This window comes from Larimichthys crocea, chromosome XVI, assembly GCF_000972845.2.
Source record: "Larimichthys crocea isolate SSNF chromosome XVI, L_crocea_2.0, whole genome shotgun sequence".
In the NCBI taxonomy this organism is placed as follows: domain Eukaryota; kingdom Metazoa; phylum Chordata; class Actinopteri; family Sciaenidae; genus Larimichthys; species Larimichthys crocea.
The window spans coordinates 22,307,477-22,326,063 of NC_040026.1; the positions used below are offsets into that span (position 1 = coordinate 22,307,477).

The 18,587-nt window shown below is 43.1% G+C and overlaps 3 protein-coding genes across 6 annotated transcripts; 2 read left to right on the forward strand and 1 right to left on the reverse strand.

Moving 5' to 3' along the window:
- Positions 1 to 1,677: 1,677 nt before the first annotated feature.
- LOC104929214 (tissue-type plasminogen activator) lies at positions 1,678 to 17,224 on the reverse strand. 2 transcript variants are annotated; one of them, XM_027289471.1, is made up of 12 exons: positions 17,014 to 17,224; positions 4,836 to 4,978; positions 4,664 to 4,751; positions 4,491 to 4,595; positions 4,263 to 4,416; positions 3,599 to 3,696; positions 3,479 to 3,520; positions 3,189 to 3,387; positions 2,948 to 3,099; positions 2,722 to 2,865; positions 2,383 to 2,531; positions 1,678 to 2,297 (listed from the first exon to the last, which is right to left on the reverse strand). In XM_027289471.1, exons 2-12 carry the CDS (start codon positions 4,893 to 4,895, stop codon positions 2,103 to 2,105), a joined length of 1,386 nt encoding a protein of 461 aa, XP_027145272.1. In that variant the 5' UTR covers positions 4,896 to 4,978; positions 17,014 to 17,224; the 3' UTR covers positions 1,678 to 2,102. The 2 variants fall into 2 exon arrangements, with proteins under 2 accessions (XP_027145272.1, XP_027145271.1); XM_027289470.1 differs by lacking the exon at positions 17,014 to 17,224 and having other exon boundaries at positions 4,836 to 5,489.
- On the forward strand, positions 6,756 to 11,121 carry LOC104929206 (UDP-glucuronosyltransferase 2A3). Of its 2 annotated transcripts, none has more exons than XM_027289469.1 (2): positions 6,756 to 6,768; positions 7,283 to 11,121. In XM_027289469.1, exon 2 carries the CDS (start codon positions 8,594 to 8,596, stop codon positions 10,187 to 10,189), a length of 1,596 nt encoding a protein of 531 aa, XP_027145270.1. In that variant the 5' UTR covers positions 6,756 to 6,768; positions 7,283 to 8,593; the 3' UTR covers positions 10,190 to 11,121. The 2 variants fall into 2 exon arrangements, with proteins under 2 accessions (XP_027145270.1, XP_019133352.2); XM_019277807.2 differs by lacking the exon at positions 6,756 to 6,768 and adding an exon at positions 6,775 to 7,258 and having other exon boundaries at positions 8,585 to 11,121.
- On the forward strand, positions 12,012 to 16,041 carry LOC113747882 (uncharacterized). 2 transcript variants are annotated; one of them, XM_027289473.1, is made up of 2 exons: positions 12,012 to 13,369; positions 14,903 to 16,041. In XM_027289473.1, the coding sequence occupies exons 1-2, from the start codon at positions 12,855 to 12,857 to the stop codon at positions 15,453 to 15,455; spliced, it is 1,068 nt and encodes a 355-aa protein (XP_027145274.1). In that variant the 5' UTR covers positions 12,012 to 12,854; the 3' UTR covers positions 15,456 to 16,041. The 2 variants fall into 2 exon arrangements, with proteins under 2 accessions (XP_027145274.1, XP_027145273.1); XM_027289472.1 differs by having other exon boundaries at positions 12,012 to 13,223; positions 14,757 to 16,041.
- Positions 17,225 to 18,587: the final 1,363 nt, after the last annotated feature.

The window sequence follows — 18,587 nt, forward strand, 5'->3', positions numbered from 1 at the left end:
AGTGTCGTTCATTACAAAAGTTGATGAATGAGACACAACGTAAAGCAACAAACTCATTGTTTTCTGCATGTAGAGCCTGTTCATGCATGCATGCTGAACGGAGGTCATATTTGAACAAGTGGCCAGTCCAACAAAGGCAGCAGCAGCAGAAGAAACATGTGTAACATTGATGGATTAGGACAGGCCCAGGAGCTCAGGAGGTCAAAGACAAGAGACGCAACAAACACCCATAAAGAGACACGTAATGAGCACAAATGACAAAAACTGACTACAAAGATGCAACACCACCAAAAAAAAGAACTACAGAGAGACACACAATGACACATGAATGTTTTAGGGCAGCTGTACTTCACAGCACCATCCAGCATGAACAGATTAAAAGAACAAAACATGCAGCGTCTCGGCAGCTGGGCGCAGTGCTGCAGCAACAATGTCAGATCAGTCTGTTTGTCATCTTGCAGATCAGAAAACAACCACGAAAGATCACGAAGAGACGCACAACTACCAAAAGAGACAAAGTGCAGAATGAATACAGAGACAAAAAACAGTTTAAACAGTTCTTTCCTACAATAGTACAATATCTGCAAAACACATGTTATTTTATTCACTGTGCTTCATGAACTCTGTGAAACTCTGCCGTTCAGTTAAGAGGAGTTAGAAAAGCATCATCGCCTGCAATCATTTTTACCACATTAGCACCATCTAGTGACGAAATGAAAACAAACTTTCAGGCCTCTGGATGGATGCTGACTGAAAGCCTGACATGTCTCACCTGTCTGTCCTCGTGTCTTATCGTCCTCGGGTTGGAGCTGCTGTAAATCACCTTGTCCTGGTGTTCACTCGCTGCTGAGTCCCTGCAGGTGCTTTAACTCTCTGCTGATTGGCTGAATTTGACAGGCGGACGTCCTTTAAGTTTGACTTTGAGCATCTTGTTTTGATCGGGGGTGGGAAGAAACTCTAAAGATGAAACTTGCCTGAGAGTTTTGATCTGACCACAGGATGGAGCTGAAGTCTTCTCGAGTCATGATGTTTTGATTCTACAGGATGTTTTGTCTGAGCTGAAATGTGACGTAAACCCACAGAGGGAGTGAAACCAGGGACACGACCTCAGGCTGGTTGGAAACGTTCATATTTGTCCAAAGAGCTTCTGTTAATGTGAAAAGACGTTAAAGCTCGGGACAGAGCCTGTTAATACTATTTGGGTTTTTTAACTGGATCATAAAAGCAACAACGCAGACTGTAAAATGTTGTAACGGGGCAACCACGAGATAATTATAGAGCATGTTATGATGTTTTCTTCTTCATCTTCATATTTACAGGTGTGAAAAGATTCATCAGTGACTCAGTGACGAAGAAAAGCTGAATGAAGGAGATCTACCACAGCTCCTTCACTCCAACAGCTGTCAGACTCTTCAACACCAGCATGACCTCATCACTTTCGTCTTCTCTTACGTCCATGAGCTGCTGTGACAGCTGAATTTCCTGGTGTGGGATCATTAAAACTTTTCTTTGAATCAAATCACCAGAACGGATTTCTTCAAAGACAGACTCCAACCATCACTCTCTCTCTGATCCACGCCTCCATCACCTCCAGAATCCACCTTAAATAAACTCTTTGAAGAGATGAAGAACATGACAGAGAGGTTGGAAGTAAACTAGCACGTGACTCCTCTTTTAATAAACGTATAAAATTAGTTTATTTCTCAACAATATGAACAAAAACATCAACAAAAATATAAAACTCTACATCGTAGCTGAGCATAAAGTGCAGTGAAGTGCCAAAAACCACAGAACAAATGTGGGAAAACATCGTGAAGCAGCAGAGACAAAAGCTACATCTGATGGAGTGAAGTTACTTTTTAGAAAACAGATTAAAGACGAATAAATCATCAACAAACAACATGCACTGTATTGGTTGGTCCCACACTTTTATCCAGACTAAGGCTGGATTCAGTTCATTTCATTGAAGGGTCGTCTGTTTTCGTACCGGTGGTCCACGCCACAGGGAGAGAGGCTGATCCAGATCCAACTTTTGGGAAAACTGAGCTGCAGCTTCATGGCTTTATGCCGTTTAAGTTGCAGATTCTCGCTCTCCTTCGTCTTCACTTCTGAGGATACATGGAGCCTGCGGCGATGGATGGCAGCGCCGTCTTCTCTTCTATCCATCGATTGTAGTTGGTCACTCTGGCGTAAACGCCGGGTCGGAACTCTTTTGCGCAGCCGTCGCCCCAGCTGATAACCCCAAACAGGAAGAGCCTGTCGCCGACCTCGCACACCAGAGGCCCTCCGGAGTCTCCCTGTCGGAGAGAGACGAGCAGCGTTAAAGAGAATCAACAAACCGATCCGTGCAAACGCGATCGAGTTCCGACTTGTTGTGAATACCTCGCAAGCATCCTGGCTCCAGTCGGGCCGGCTGGCACAAAACATGTTGTCAGTGATCATGTTTCCATAATAGTCTTCGTGTCGACACACATCGTCTGCGAGAATGTTCACCTGAGCCTCTCTGAGGTACTGAGACTTATACCACAGACCTGGAGAGAAGACCAGACAAGTCCTGAACAACTCATTACAGTTTGAAACATAGAAAGGAAGCAGTCAGCTGTGACGTGCTGTAAATAAGTGATGCTGCAGATTCAACACTGTTAAACTTCTCTGCAGATTTTAAATCACGTCGACGTTACGTTGACCTTAAATCGATCACCTGGCTCAGACTCTCCTCACCAAATTGCTCCTTCCCATATCCTGCGATCTCACAGGTGAGGCCGGGCTGGAGGCTCTGCCGAGGCGGCGGCAGGCAGACGGACTTCACCGAGCGGCTCTCCTCTGCGCACTTCTTCCCATCTCTGGCCTTCAGCTTCAGCAGGGCTGCAAAGCAACGATCAAAGAATTACTGCGTCCGTTACAACACACGTGGTCAGTACCGAAGCGCCTAGAGACGTGTTCATACCAATGTCATTGTTGAAGTTCCCCTGGCTGTTGTCAAACCCCTCGTGGACGATGATCTCCTCCACCCTGAACGTTTGCTCCACGCTTGGCTCGCTCTCGTTCAGAGAGTTTTTCCCCAGGATGACGGAGAAGCGGCGAGCTTTGCTGTGGGAGCTGAAAATTCACGAGACAAGTCGGATCAGCTGCTGCTTGCTGTTTGTCAGCGCCTGCCGTGTGTTACAGTAAGTGACCTCACTTCCTACCCGTCAGCGAAGCAGTGGGCAGCTGTGAGGACCCAGCAGGATGAGATCAGGCTGCCCCCGCAACGGAAAACCTTCTCCTTGGATCTGCTGCGCCAGAATACGGCGGCGACCCACGGGTGGGATTCCACAGTGGCAACTGTTCCACCCACGATCTTCATCAGCTTTCGTCTGCTGCGCTGGCCACATGTCAGCTCCGCAGCTGGGGGATGAAACCAACCCGACGTTGGACACATTCGAGGGAAAGAGCGTGTGAATGTGACGCGCTGAGTTCAGCACGGGGCGGAGTTTACCTGGCTCGGGATCAGTGGGTGCAGGCGAAGGCGGGGCTGGAGCTACAAGATGAAAGAGTTCAACACTAATAAAACACACACTCTGGTTTGGACCTACTTGTAAAGAGAGAACACACTCACGCGACTCGAAGCTACAGCGTGGAACATCACAATACTCCCACACCAGCTGCCGGTTTCTCCAGACGTTACACCACGGACGGCGTCTGAAGTAAAGATTTCTGTGGGGGAAACACAGACGTGATTTACTCCAACACATTTGATTTGAAGTGAAACAATAAGGAAGGATTTTTGCAGCTCCTTAGACATCATCATGTTTTTGAAACATCTTCACCGGATTTAAAAGGTCCAGTGTTTTACGATTTACAAGTATTCACTGGCAGGAATGGAATGCGAGATTCATTAGTATGTTTTCATTAGAGTTTAATCACCTGAAAATAAGAATCACTGTTTTTGTGTCTTATAATGAGCCCTTTCTATCGGAGCAGACAAACCAAACACTGATCGAGATCTGGACTTTTTATGTGACTTTGGTAGCCACAGTTTATCCAACATGCTTGGAAAAAGAGGGTGAGGTGCGCAATCTTCAACTTCACTGTTAGACACACTGGACCTTTGAAAGCATCAAAGTTTGCTGAACAGTACGGCACCTGTTTCGTATGTTTTCGAAGAAGCTGGACTCCAATGAGCTTCGAAACCTTCGAGACCTTTCTGTTTACGTTCTCTCGTCAAATGTTTAATTTCAAATCAAACCAAAGTCATGTGGGTCTGAGTGCTGGCGGCGTACCTGCAGAAGTTGTGCCTCCCTGAATTGACATCTGAGGACATGTACAGCTCCCTGGTGGCTGAGTCCCACTCCTCACATGTGCGTCCACTCGCTGATTTAGACACCGTGCCTCTGTAGTACAGCCCCACGCCCTCGTAGCAGTGACCACGTTTCACTGAAGAAGCAGAAGGAGTTGATTCAAAGCGTGACAGAGGTAAATGCAAACTGCTCTGCGGTTGAGCTTCGTACCTCTTTCGCAGTTATTCCCCTCAAAACCGTCGGCACACAAACAAAACAAGTGTTCACCGCCGGTCAGGGACGGGACGGACGTGCCCCCGTTAAGACAGAGCTCACCTGTAAAACAAAAGATTGCTGATGAGAAAGTACGGCACCAGAGAGCCTCGACGGATGCAGCTCCTCACCTGAACTTTCAAAGGAGGAGGAGAACGAAGACGATGAAGAGGAGGAGGAGAAAGCAGCTTTCTTCCATCTTCTTTTCCCCAACAAGCCCTGAGAGTTCAACAAATCTCATAAAATCTCATGAACATGAATCAAACATTTCAGTACAAGTCAGATAAAAAGTGTCCGTCCTGCCTCAGCCGTGCACAGCGCTGCCAGGACGCACATCAGAACACCAAAGCTCTTCATCTTCATCGTGTTGCCTCTCGACAGGACCGTGCTTGCTTTGCAGAAAGCTCTGTGGGAACCTCCTCGAGGGTTCGTGCTGTTTTTGACTGCTGCGTGCAGGGAGGAGGGAGAGTCGTGATTGGCTGAGGGAGTTTGATTCGGCGTGTAGAAAGAGCTGTTTGCAGGATGAGTAAGCACTTAACCGCCTCATTAATTCCAAGGATCAGTAGCTTTGGTATGTTGGAGGCTGTGCTGTCAGCTGTTCAGACGCCGAATTTACCAGATTCTGGATTAAAATAAATCTGTGTGAATTATAAAACGATGTGTGCATGTTTCCACACCCTGTGACACCTCACAAAGTCTCACCGGTGACAGGGCAGCATCGGTCGGGAAACTGATACTGATGTGTAGAAATGATGACCACATGAAGTCTTTAACGTGAAGTCACAAGATGTCTAATGTGTTTTGAAACTGTGTTTTTCGCCCACTTAATTCTGCATAACTTGGTCATCAAATGTGTGTTAATCTCACAATCAGCACTGGAACTGATCAATTGTTTGACGTCGACTCTTAATGCTGGTCCTGGGACACAGTGGACCTCAGTTTCAGTTTCAGCTGACTGAAAGCTCCGTCTCCGTCGGTAATGTGCGAGGTGCCCTGCAGGTGCACGCACACTCAGGAGCTGAAGTAGCTTCAGTGGATTTTAAATGTAAGTCATGAGGCAACTGATGTGTGTGGAGTATTTCTAGGAGGTCATTAGCGCCCTCTGGTAGTCAACATGTATAGCTGCATGTCTATTCAGCATGATATATCTCTGTATTTATTCATCTGTTTATTATTATTTATCTTATTTCTTAATATATTTAGGGCCCGAGCACGGCACGCTGGGGCGAGGCCCTATTGGATTTCGAACGCTGAACGGCGTTTAAAAGTAAATCGCATTTTCGACGGCTCATATCCCCTTGAAAACTCGAGAAGATTTGTACATATTTCGGTCATTAGTGTCCTCTGGTGGTCAGTGTTTGTTTGTGGTCAGTATGATGAAGAACAAAAAAATTAGTTAATTAATAATAAATAAATAAAATAAAACTCTATTTCTGTCTATTTCTACATTTTTATTTTTGTTTCTTTACTTATGAATTTCTACATGTATTTTCTTTTCTATAATTTACATTGACCGATTTATTTTTTTCTTTATGACTGTGTGTCCTGCAGTAGAACGTCTGAACTTTGTGTTTGGATTAGTCAGATCTTCCTCGTCATGTCAGAGGTGTTCACATGTTAGCTGAATATTTACTATAGACTATGAAGACAGTCTTAATTAAAATATTATGTAACATAGTTACACTCAGTTATTGGTTTCATGTCCACTAATTCTCCTGTCATGTCAGATCCCACCTGGCAATCAGCTCATGTCCCTCACCTGGCTATCCCCGCCCATCTCCTCACCTGTAGTCCATTTGCTCATCAGTCCCTCAGCTTATATACTGGTTCATTTCCCCGTCATCCCTGCCAGATTGTCTTGTTGTATTTTTGCCAAGCTCTCCAGAGATTCCTGTTTAGTCTTCCCGTTCTGACCCGGTTTTGCCTGTTTTGTGCTTTGGATTCCTGCCTGCCCCTCGTTGGATTTGTTTGCCTATCTGCTCTCCTGGTTTTGACCCTGCCTGTACTTTGGACTGACTAAACTTGTCTGCCTCCGAGTCGGCTTTTGGGTTCTCCTTGCCAGTACCAGCTCCGTGACATATTAACCAGAGGTCCTGTCTGATGAATCGGGGCTTTGAGGCTTCCCTGTAACCATAGTAACTCACCAAACCAATAACACAGACTGGATGAAACTAAGGAGTGAACCATCTTGCGTCTCTATCATCTTTGTGGAGTTGCACACGCGCAGCACTGACTGGTCTGTCACTTTCAAGCTTGATTTAGAGTCAGTAACTCTTTGGTGCCTCTGAACATCAGAGAGGAAACAGAAGACAAACAAACTGAACTTCACTGAGTCATGGTTCAGTCTGCACCACCTCTGTACAGACACGACTGTGACTTCATTCATTCATCTTTTAAAACAGTCGTCCAGCATCATCTGCATGCTACTGAGGACATCGGTCCACACCACCAAGACAGGGAAGCAGCCTCTTTACTCACAACACCAGTTGTTTTGTGTTCCTTTACAGAGAGAGAGGGCGGGCTCTGGCAGGAGGATTTCCTCTCCTCCCCTTTCAAATGCACACACAATGCAGATAAAGTCTGTTTGTTAACCCCCGCACACACCCCCACACACACCCTCACTTCCTTATGTAACACAGTAATCGTGTTTAGAGTTTGAGTTCCTGTCCATGCAGGCGCCGGTGGACGCTCACAGAACAGTTTGTCTTCTGTCTCTGAGATTTAAGGTAACACTTCTCCTTTTTCCACAGGGTGACGGAGGAAGAACAGTTGCTGAGGCATGTGGTTGGATTCCTGCTGTCAGATTCCTGTTTCCTCAACGACAGACTTGCAGAAAGCAAAGTGGACACCCGAGGGCATGTTTTTGTGTCTGCTTGTTTTTAGCCTGTTAGCGCGTCCCTGGTAGTCCAGGTATCAGGGAGTGTTCAGAATAATCTGTATCATGTTTACTGTATTAAATCGTAAAACTGCCGTGCCTGCTGGGTTCACACAGAGCCAAGATGTTGTTATTACATGGGGCTATGAATCAAACACTGAAAAGTTTGTTCATAGTTATTTAGATTCTTTATTTGTTTTGTGATTTGGGGATCTTCCGTCCGCCTAGTGCTGGCCTACAGCACTTACTAAAGCTTTGCTCACAATGTGGAATTGATTTTGACATCAAATATGATGCAAAGAAGAGAAATATTACGATTGTTAGTGAGAATGTAAAGAAGACAGCAAATAAGTATCTCCTGAATTCTAACGTGTGCAAAAAGGTTAAATATGTTTATATAGCAGATGATCTAACAGGTGATAAAGACATTCACAGACAGTGACATGAGCTTGACACACAAGCTACTTGCACGCAAATTTGTCATGTGTTCGGAGACTGTGGAGGTTAAAGCTTTTTAGTTTAAAGCTTTTTGTACCCCATTATAAATAGCCTACAGTAAAAATAACATGCAGAGGCTGAACTTGGCCGATAATGATGGTGTGAGATGCTCCACGATGAATTAGTGCCAGCAAAATGAATGTCAGCATACCGACCTGCCCGGTGGTGAAGCACATAAACCAAGAAAAACTGATCAAATCTGGGCAAGTTAAAGTCTGACGGGCAAAAGACTTCTGAAGCGAAAGTGGCGTCAGAGCCTGATCGGTTCCAGGAGTAACTTGAACAGACTCACTGTCACTGTCATTCTTCTTCACCAAGCATTACCCCAGATTCATTCAGGTGTTCACTAAAATACTCGAGCAAACATCAAGAGGAAGATTTAGCTGGGTGACTGTCGACTGATAGCAACACAAAATGTGCTGACATTAGCATTCGGCACACAGTAACAAAGGTTATCTTAACTTTTCCTTTTTCATTGTTCAAGTATAAATCTGACAAATTCCCCCAAAAATATAGTAGACACACCCTCAGTGCCCTTAGTGGTGGCTACAGTCCTGGATCCATTTTGGTGATTATTGTCGCTGGTTGTGATTCCCACAAGTTTGTGGGAGTTCAACAGAAACACAAACAACTGCAAAATTTGCTCATATTAACCTTGTATGTTTGTTATTTTTCTCAGGCTTTATCCATGGGGAGCATCTCAGGAGTCTCGCTTCTGCTCCTAGTGGTGTGTCTGACGAGTCCCAATGTCCTGGGTGGAAAGATTCTGGTGTTCCCAATAGATGGCAGCCACTGGATCAACATGGACGTGATGATCCAGGGCCTACATGCCAGGGGCCACGAGGTCACGGTGGTCCGTACATCCACTAGCTGGTACATCAAAGAAAACGCACCACATTACCGCTCCATCACGGTCACCCTACCAGAAGCCATGAACATGGAAGATCAGGACTTCTTTGCAACCCTTCTTGCCAATATTCTGACAACACAGAGAGAGGGGGGATCTTTTATCAGCACTGCGAAGTGGTACTGGGAAATGCTCGGTGCACTGTCGGACATTCACCAACAGGCCGGACAATTGGTGGTAGAAATATTTGAGAACAAGACTCTGATGCAGAATATGCGTGACACTCAGTTTGACGTGGTTCTTATTGACCCGGGAGTGCCTGTAGGAGTTCTGGTGGCTCATGAGCTTAAACTGCCAACTGTTTTTAACGTGAGATGGATCACCAGTGGAGAAGGGCATGCTGTGGTAGCTCCATCTCCAATATCCTATGTTCCAGTTGCAGGACATGTTGTGTCAGATAAGATGACCTTTGGACAAAGGGTTCACAACACAATTAAATATGTCTTCAACACGTGCTTTCACAAGTTTATAGTACGCCCCCACTATGACAGACTGGTAGACAGGTACTTTGGTCCAGATGTGAACTTCTATCACCTTCTACAAGGAGCAGACATCTGGCTCATAAGGGTGGACTTTGTCTTTGAATTCCCCAGGCCCACCATGCCAAACATCGCCTACATTGGAGGTTTTCAGTGTAAGCCTTCGAAGCCTTTATCATCAGAGCTGGAGGAGTTTGTTGAAAGTTCAGGAGAGCATGGATTCATCTTGATGTCTCTTGGTACACTGGTCAAAAGCCTACCTGTAGAAATCACTTCTGAAATCGCTGCCGCCTTTGCCCAAATTCCACAAAAGGTCATATGGAGGCATGCCGGTGAGCGACCAAACAATTTGGGCAACAACACCCTACTGTTAAATTGGTTGCCCCAGAATGACCTTCTGGGACACCCAAAGATTAAAGCCTTTGTGGCCCACGGTGGCACTAACGGCATCTATGAGTCCATCTACCACGGAGTGCCAATAGTAGGCATGCCCCTTATGTTTGACCAAGCTGAGAACGTTCTGAGGTTGGAGATCCGAGGTGTCGCTAAGGTGGTCGATGTTACCAAAGTCACTCGCCAGAACTTTCTGGAAGCAATACAAGAAGTACTTCACAATCCCTCATACAGAAATAACATGAAGCGTCTGTCTGCTCTCCATCGGGATAAACCAATGCATCCTCTGGACACGGCCCTTTACTGGATTGAGTTTGTTATTAGGCACAAAGGAGCTGCACATTTACGCACTGAGTCTTATAAGATGCCATGGTATGCCTATCATTCTGTGGATGTTATATGCTGTTTGTTAGCAGTGCTGTTGATGCTTATTATTATTGTGGCGGGATTAATGCGATTCCTTTGCTTTAGACTGTGCAGGAGGAGAAAACCCAAGCAAGAGTAGACTCCTCACATCAGATTAACTGAAATGACTCAACAACTACTGAATAGATTTCCATGAAATAATTAAAATATCTTGACAACTATTTTTGAAGCTCAGGAGCAGGACCACACTTCAACCCTGCCACTTCTGACATTCACCATTTCTGCCCTTCACTTCAACTCACTTGGTCATGCCCGCAACCCATCTGATTTTCAGACGCTTAACTCTTAAGCTGTCTCTTTTTCAAACAGATGCTAAATAAGCTATATCTAGCATAATTTCATTGACCATTTATGAGGCTACAATAATAAATAATTTAAACGGATCTTGTTGATGGTGTGCTAGTGAAAGAGTTATCAATGGAGCTAAGAGGATAATTCCTAAAAATTCTGGTAATCCTCTGATTTATCATCCAGCACAATCACAAGGTTGATGTTTTCACTTCCCCAGTAAAATATCTCAGATATATTATAGATATATTACATTGATGATTCTCAAATGAATTATGATGACAATATATTGACTTTAAATCTAGCACCACCATGGAGCTACTTTTGTCCATTACTTTGATTTATAACCAGTTATATGTAAAACTAATGACATAAATGACTAAATTAAGATGGTGGCCATTTAAAACAATACATCTGTTTAACTTGACCATGTTTGCATTATCTTTGTGAGCATGTAAGCACGATTTAAGTGGGCAACTGGCATTATATATATGTTTAAAAACGATTTGTTAGTGTATGCAGATCTGAAATTCAGCAAGACAAACACATTTAACTGTCTTGTTTTACGTTTAGGTGAGGGTTAACATTACAAAGTGAATGCTGAAGTCTGTTGAAGTTTATATGAATAAAGAAGTAAGAAAAAACTAATTGTCTGGAAGATAACTGTCTGTATTTGCGAGCTTTATTTAGTAGCTATAGAGCTTAGTACCATTTTTTTTTTTTTTTGTACCAGGCTGTAAACATCACAACATGGAAGAGATTATAAAAAGCATCTGTTGTGTCATAAATTATTGTGTGTTGTTTAGGGATGTAACGATACACTCAACTCATGACTCGATTCGAGTCACGAATTTTTGTTCACCATACGATTTTTTTAAAAATCAAAATGAGCTACAGACAAATTCTGACCAAATAAAATTATCTTTTTATTTGTAGGGAAAAAATCTCTCTTTACAGAAACTCTCAAGCAGTTTGTGTTCTTATTAGGGCTGCCAGCAAGCAGCTGATCTGACCATTACCTTTCAGCTTGAAGTATGAGCTAACTGAAAATAAAAACAATTAAGATGATAGCTCATTTACCCTTTAATGAGAGTCCACGGCCCCGGGAAACGGCGAGGTCCGGGCGCTGTGAACTCAGAGCCGGTCGCGGCGCACCGCCTCGGAGGAAATGCGCCCGGCGGGGGCCAGCCAGCGCCGGGGAGAGGTCCCACGAAGGGATCCTCCCGCACGGTGCGGCCGTCCCCCGGGCAGACAGCGCGGAAGTTGCGGTGATTCACGGGGATTCACTGAAGTTGCGTTGAAGTTGCAAATTGCAACATCGTGAATTCCTGGAGGGTCTGTGTTATGGGATCATTTATGGCCGATTACCACTACTGCGCATGTGTGTGTGTGTGTGTGTGTGTCTGTGTGTGTGTGTGTGTGACACAGAAAGGCAGACGCGGCAGTGGAAGCTGCAGCCACAACGTAACCTATTTCTAATAAAAAAAAGACGAAAAACAACATATCCTACTATCGAGTATATTCGATATATCGCCCACCCCTATTTGCTATTAGAAAAAACAAATATAAATGAAGTCAACATTTCTTCAAACTGCTTTTTTTTGTAACACTGATGAAGAAAATTGGGTCCACTTCTTTACATGTGCTGGTACTGCCCCCTTCTGGAGAGAGAGAGCTCTCCACTTATCTTCACTGGCGTCTCTAAAGTGATATAACTGAAGAGGTCAGTGCTTCTGTTTGGTTGGATTTTAATAACAGAGACTCTTTGGATTTCATGAAACACTTCCACATCCATCAGTCAATAATAATCCACTCAAAGCCAAAGGAGAGAGTTCCTTAAAGAAGATGTATCCTGGTCAAAATCATTCAAAACATCTTCATTCTGGATCAAATGAAAAGATAGATCTTTGAAATGATATATCGTTTTGTTTAATATTATGTTTCCTTGTTTGTGATTTCAAAACTCAGTAAATTATTCTTTTTGTATTTATTGATTCATATTCATTATTTTCATAATTTCAGCAATTCCTTAGAAATAGGTCTAACCAAGAACTTTTGTTCAGTTTGTTATAGTTATTGAGTTTAATTAGTCTTTAATTAGTCTTTGTGTATGTGTGTATTTCAAATGTTTCAACATAGAAACAGAGAGAGATTTGTTTGTTTTGCCTAGTTACGGTTGCTAAGGAAGCTACCGGACAACTGTTGCTAGGGGGCGGGGCTTAGCAACGTCCTTGATCTTGATTGGCTATGACGTGTGATGACGTCATTCAAAGATCAAAGGGCAGGTTTTAGTGAAAGTTTATAAATAGGATCCGAATTCAAACCATTTCTTTTGGATTTCTTCCACGATACAGGAGTTGAACACGGATTACAAAGTGTCAAAACCGAGGAGCGTGACTACATTGACTACAGGCTGTAAGTACCAAGCAGACAGACAGGTAGCACAAACTGATATCATGAATTTAGAAAATAAGGATCAGGAACCTCCGCTGTCCACAACAGAGTCCCTTTGGCCACTTGTCGAGTTGTTCCTAGAGCAGCTGACGGCGGCACAGTGGACTAAAATTAAATCTGGGACTGTTGATGATGAAACAAAAAGTGTCATAACAGAAATGTGTGTGGGCATAGTAAACACCGTGTCTGAACATGTTTTTGAGGTATTTAAAAATCAGCTGTCAAACAGAACTGAGACTTCTCCAGAGTCCCCTAAGTGTGTTTCAGAACGTGAAGTTTACAACTACCTGGGGGACTCTATCGCTGATACTTTTGTAGATGTGACCGGTAGCCCGATTGAAAGCAGAAGTACAGAAAAGCTGGCAATTCTGGTTACGAAAGAGGTGACGGAGAGAATCAACTCTCAACTATCACAAAGCAGTGACACAGAGGGAAGCGAAACACAGGTCGAGCCAAAAAGCCCCCACAGACTAAAGACCATGGTGAGACACATGGTCAGAATGCTACAAAAATGTAGGCCATACATGTCATGTGCGTCCAGGTCAGATACTGTAGATGCACAAATTTCAGAGACACCATCAAAGCCCGCTTTACAAAGTTTGTTAGAGCAGCACAGTCTTCATGAGACCGGGGAGGATCAAGTTGCTCCTGTGGGATCAGAAGAATTAGCTTCTGTGGAAAGCTTTCAGGACAGCGTAGTGGCTAAAACATCGGAAGCTGTAAAGCATGTCGTATTGGAACACATAAAAAGTACAGACATGTGTGAAGATGGCATTACTGAAGAGGAATGCATGCAGATTTTGAGCAGCATTACTGAAGACATTGATGCAGTGGCTTTTGATGTTGCGAACTATGTCTGGTCCAATAGAGAAGAGTTTGGATTGAACAGCAACGGCTCACCTAGACCAGAGGCTCAGTCTAGCAGCACAAAATGCTGCAATGTCGTGGCAAATAAAATTAAAATCTTTTTTGCCCGCAAATTTGCCAAGGAGGCCATTGCTAGCTTCTTGCCAACGCTGAGACAAAATCTTGACTGCTTCTCTAAGACGCCCACACTGGATGTCCTGATTCCAGCTGCAGACTCAGTGGTGCAGGACATGGACCCAGCCGAAAGCCCAGATGAGTGCGCCTACAAGAAAATGTCCGACTGCCTTCACAATAACAAACATGTGTTTTTGGCACGTCTGGAGAATCGCATTATGAAACACATTAAACCTGATGATGGAAGCATTCGGCGGAAGATACATACAGAAGTTCACAAATTCCTGGATCGCATGTGCATCTGGCTCAACAGGCAGTCACAACAGAATGCCGAGACAAACGACGGTGTCCAAGTTAGTCTGGACAGAATTCGGACCATGCTGGATCTACCAGAACTCTCAGAGGTCACCGTGACACCTGTGGTATCAGCACCACCTTCCGTCACCGCTGAGCCACCTGTCAGTGATGAAGACAACCCTGCATCACCCATCGTAGAGTTAAGACCACCTTCCACCTTCCAAGCAGACAGACAGGTAGCACAAACTGACATCATGAATTCAGAAAATAAGGATACGATGGATCAGGAACCTCCGCTGTCCACAACAGAGACCCTTTGGCCACTTGTCGAGTTGTTCCTAGAGCAGCTGACGGCGGCACAGTGGACTAAAATTAAATCTGGGACTATTGATGATGAAACAAAAAGTGTCATAACAGAAATGTGTGTGGGCATAGTAAACACTGTGTCTGAACATGTTTTTGAGGTATTTAAAAATCAGCTGTCAAACAGAGCTGAGACTTCTCCAAAGTCCCCTAAGTATGTTTCTGAACGTGAAGTTTACAACTACCTGGGGGACTCTATCGCTGATACTTTTGTAGATGTGACCGGTAGCCCGATTGAAAGCGCAGAAAAGCTGGCAATTCTGGTTACGAAAGAGGTGACGGAAAGAATCAACTCTAAACTATCACAAAGCAGTGACACAGAGGGAAGCGAAACACAGGTCGAGCCAAAAAGCCCCCACAGACTAAAGACCATGGTGAGACACATGGTCAGAATGCTACAAAAATGTAGGCCAGCACCACCTTCCGTCACCGCTGAGCCACGTGTCATTGAAGTCAGTGAAATTAACTCTGTCACACCTGTGTTTGATAGACCCAAGTTTGAGTCCATGACAACTAAAGACACTACTAAGCCATCTCTCAGTGATAGAACCCAAACACCTAAATCTCCAGGACTGTTCTATGTGGTAATGGTGGCAGCGGTGGTAGAGCAGTGCCTGAAAAAAACAAAGATTCCAGTGTCTCCTGATGAAAGTGAAATGATCATGTCAACTCTAATAGACATGCTGCACGCAAGCTGTGAAGGCTTTGAATTTATCTGCCCAAAAGGAGACCAGATAAAGAAAATAGCCAAGGCCGTGCACAAGGATCTGTGTACAAAAATGGGCAGCAAAACTAACGTGGTAGTGAACCTGCTGTTACACGACTCAGCCGATTACGAATGTGTAATCGAGACTCTGCAAAGACAGCTGGCAAAGCCAAAAAAGACAGGCATTAAGAGGTTCTTCACCTCACTTTTTAACACAGTGACCAAGCCATTCAAAGCCTGCACATGCATAAAATGAGCCTGAAAAACAGTTGCAAGGCCTTCGTGTTCAACACTTTGGCTCCTGTAACTGTAAGGTCACTGTGTTACTGTGGTTTTCTCCGAGTGCTTCGGTTCTCCACTTTAAAATAATTAAAAAAAAACAAACAAACATCCAAGTCACATCGAAATAACCAACCTAGACATGACTCACAACTACGGGCCCCATAAATCTGAGGCTCTTTAGTGTTCACTGTGCCTTCCCAGCGATGAGGTCAGGGTTCAGTTCTGGACCTTGTCCTCTTTGCTGTGAAGAGTTTACAGCGTTCACTGTGTTGCTGTGGTTTCCTCCGAGTGCTTCGGTTTCTCCACTTTTGAATTATACATTCATTCATTCAAAGAAAAAAAAGGGGCAACACCAAACTCAGGTTGGATAGTAGCACAGGTGCCTTAGTGTTCACCACTATGGCCTCGCAAATGTAAGATCACTGTGTTGCTGTGGGTTTACTCTCACTATCTTCAGTGCTTCAGTTTCCTCCCACATTAAAAAAAATCATCTTAACATCAAAATAAAATCTCAAAAAAATATTCAAAATACTCTGAGTGCTTCAGTTTCCTCCCACATTGAAAAACAATCATCTTAACAAAATAAAATCAAAAAAATATATATTTAAAATAGTCAGAGTGCTTCAGTTTCCTCCCACATTAAAAAACAATCATCTTAACATCAAAATAAAATCTCAAAAATATATTTAAAATACTCTGAGTGCTTCAGTTTCCTCCCACATTAAAAAAAACACATCTTAACATCAAAATAAAATCTCAAAAAAATATATTTAAAATACTCTGAGTGCTTTAGTTTCCTCCCACATAAAAACAATCATCTTAACATCAAAATAAAATCTCAAAAAAATATATTTAAAATAGTCAGAGTGCTTCAGTTTCCTCCCACATTAAAAAAAATCATCTTAACATCAAAATAAAATCTCAAAAATATATTTAAAATAGTCAGAGTGCTTCAGTTTCCTCCCACATTAAAAAAAATCATCTTAACATCAAAATAAAATCTCAAAAAAAATATATTTGAAATAGTCAGAGTGCTTCGGTTTCCTCATATCTACCTCACGTACATAACACAAGCTGCTGTATAAACAATATTCATTTCATTGTTTTTTACACTGAGTGACGTCAAATTCCTCGTGTGTTCACACACCTGATCAATAAAAGTATAACTTCGATATAAAATGATCCACATGTTGCTGCTGCAGACTCTTTCTATAGAATAAATGTGTTACTGAGCGACGTGTCGACTCTACAGTGCAGCTCCGCTCACAGTCCATCAGCCAATCAGCGTCAAGATCTGCTGTTGTCTTGGCAACGACTTTCAACTGACGTTGGCGCGCATTGGCGCTCTTAGCTTAGCTTAGCTTAGCTTAGCTTAGCTCCAGAAATACTGAGAGACTGAACAGGAAGATCCCGCCTCCGTGCTTCTTCCACAGAGTCTGACCCGACACCGACAGCCGCCAGCCTTCATGAAGTGTAAACTTCAGGGAGTACCGCTGCGAGCTGCTGCTGGCTGACCGTTTGAAAGTACTCACCGGAAGTTGTAGTCCGCTCTCTGTGTTTGTAGTTTTTGCACTGTCAGTGGCAGCGGCTCTCCATGGAGGAGACTATTGTTACTGTCACCGGCACCAAACCTCCGGCACATCTGGGACCAGCAGCAAGGCTTACACAGGCTGGTGATGTTTGCAGTGTATTAACCGACCTCTATTAATATTTACAATGCGCCAAGAAAACGCTTTCTGTTTTATTTACTTTTTTTTTTTTAAAAGCCCAACTCCCCCCATCTACTACATCAAATGGTTCGGTCCCGCTCGCAGTGTTTACTATCGGTGTCTCGCGGTGAGTTCAGGTGAGCGCGTGTTGATTAACATATTTTTTATTGTTTGAAACCATTGGCAGCATAAAATATAGAATTATGGACATTATTAGGAAAACAAATATCATAAACAAATTAATAAATTCACCTGAACTTTTTATGGTAATGAGTGACACAATCTGTCAACCAGGGGTCCGTGACCCCTAGGGGGCCACAGAGGTACTGCAGGGGGTCCGCCAATTTTTGTCATAATAATTGACAATTTTCACCAAAATAATTTGTGAAAATATAACAAAATTATGATGATGATGCAATAAAAAGTCAATTTTGACATTTTGAAAAACTATATATTATTTATAAATTATTCCATTATGCCTGAATGTTTTATCAATCATAAACACATATAGGCTCATAACCCAGCATATAAATAGGTTAATAAGGTGAAATAAAAGGTGAATAAAGTAAATATAAAAGTTATTATAAGCCAGGCTTAAAATGTGACACACTCTCTGTTCTGTTTGTCTCTCGCCCAAGGGGTCCTTGGGCTGAAAAAGGTTGATTGGTGTAATTAATCAATGAAGTAATTATTTATTTTATTATTTAATATTATTATTATTTTGTTAGTGTACACAGATCTGAAATTTTACAAGAAAAACACACTTGACTGTCTTGTTTTATGTTTTTATGAGGGTTAACATTCCAAATTTAATGCTGCAACATGTTTTTTGTAATTGAGAGCCGTGTGTGTACACCCTGGCCCCTAAAGTGATTCTGATATTTACTTTATATCCAGTTTTCATGGGTATAATATAATAAAAATATAATAATAAAATAATAATATAATAATATATATATATTATATATATATATATATATATATATATATATATATATATTATAAAACCACTGTTGGGGCTCATAGAAAAGCATTAGTCTATGTATCTCTACAAAATATCCACAAACAGCTCATTTGTGCAACAGGGACTTGTCATTGGTTACTTATGCTGTTATGAAACGCAGCCAAAATGGAGTTTTAGGATGTCACGAGCAGCGCCTGAAGGCAGCACGGTGCCGTCTCCTGTTGGCTGGTGTCACTTGTGTCCTCCTCCGGGTCCAGCTCCCGTCTCCGGAGTGTCTGCCTGCCGATGGGGTGTGTCTGCTGGAGATAGTGGTGGCGAGAGGCAGCGGTGTCAAGCCAGCCGCAGACAGACAGACAGTACCGGAGCTGGTATGATTGTGTCTTAGAAATAAAAGCTTGACTGTCAGGTCTTTTTTCTAAATGGCTGTAATGAT

Coding starts and splice junctions, on each gene's coding strand:
- LOC104929214 (XM_027289471.1), bottom strand. CDS start 4,895: ATGAAGATGAAGAGCTTTGGTGTTCTGATGTGCGTCCTGGCAGCGCTG. Junction 3,100..3,188: donor GCCCACTGCTTCGCTGACGG/GTAGGAAGTGAG, acceptor GTGAATTTTCAG/CTCCCACAGCAAAGCTCGCC. Junction 2,532..2,721: donor ATATGGGAAGGAGCAATTTG/GTGAGGAGAGTC, acceptor TCTTCTCTCCAG/GTCTGTGGTATAAGTCTCAG.
- LOC104929206 (XM_019277807.2), top strand. CDS start 7,202: ATGCAGGCGCCGGTGGACGCTCACAGAACAGTTTGTCTTCTGTCTCTG. Junction 7,259..8,584: donor TTCTGTCTCTGAGATTTAAG/GTAACACTTCTC, acceptor TATTTTTCTCAG/GCTTTATCCATGGGGAGCAT.
- LOC113747882 (XM_027289473.1), top strand. CDS start 12,855: ATGAATTTAGAAAATAAGGATCAGGAACCTCCGCTGTCCACAACAGAG. Junction 13,370..14,902: donor AGAATGCTACAAAAATGTAG/GCCATACATGTC, acceptor ACAAAAATGTAG/GCCAGCACCACCTTCCGTCA.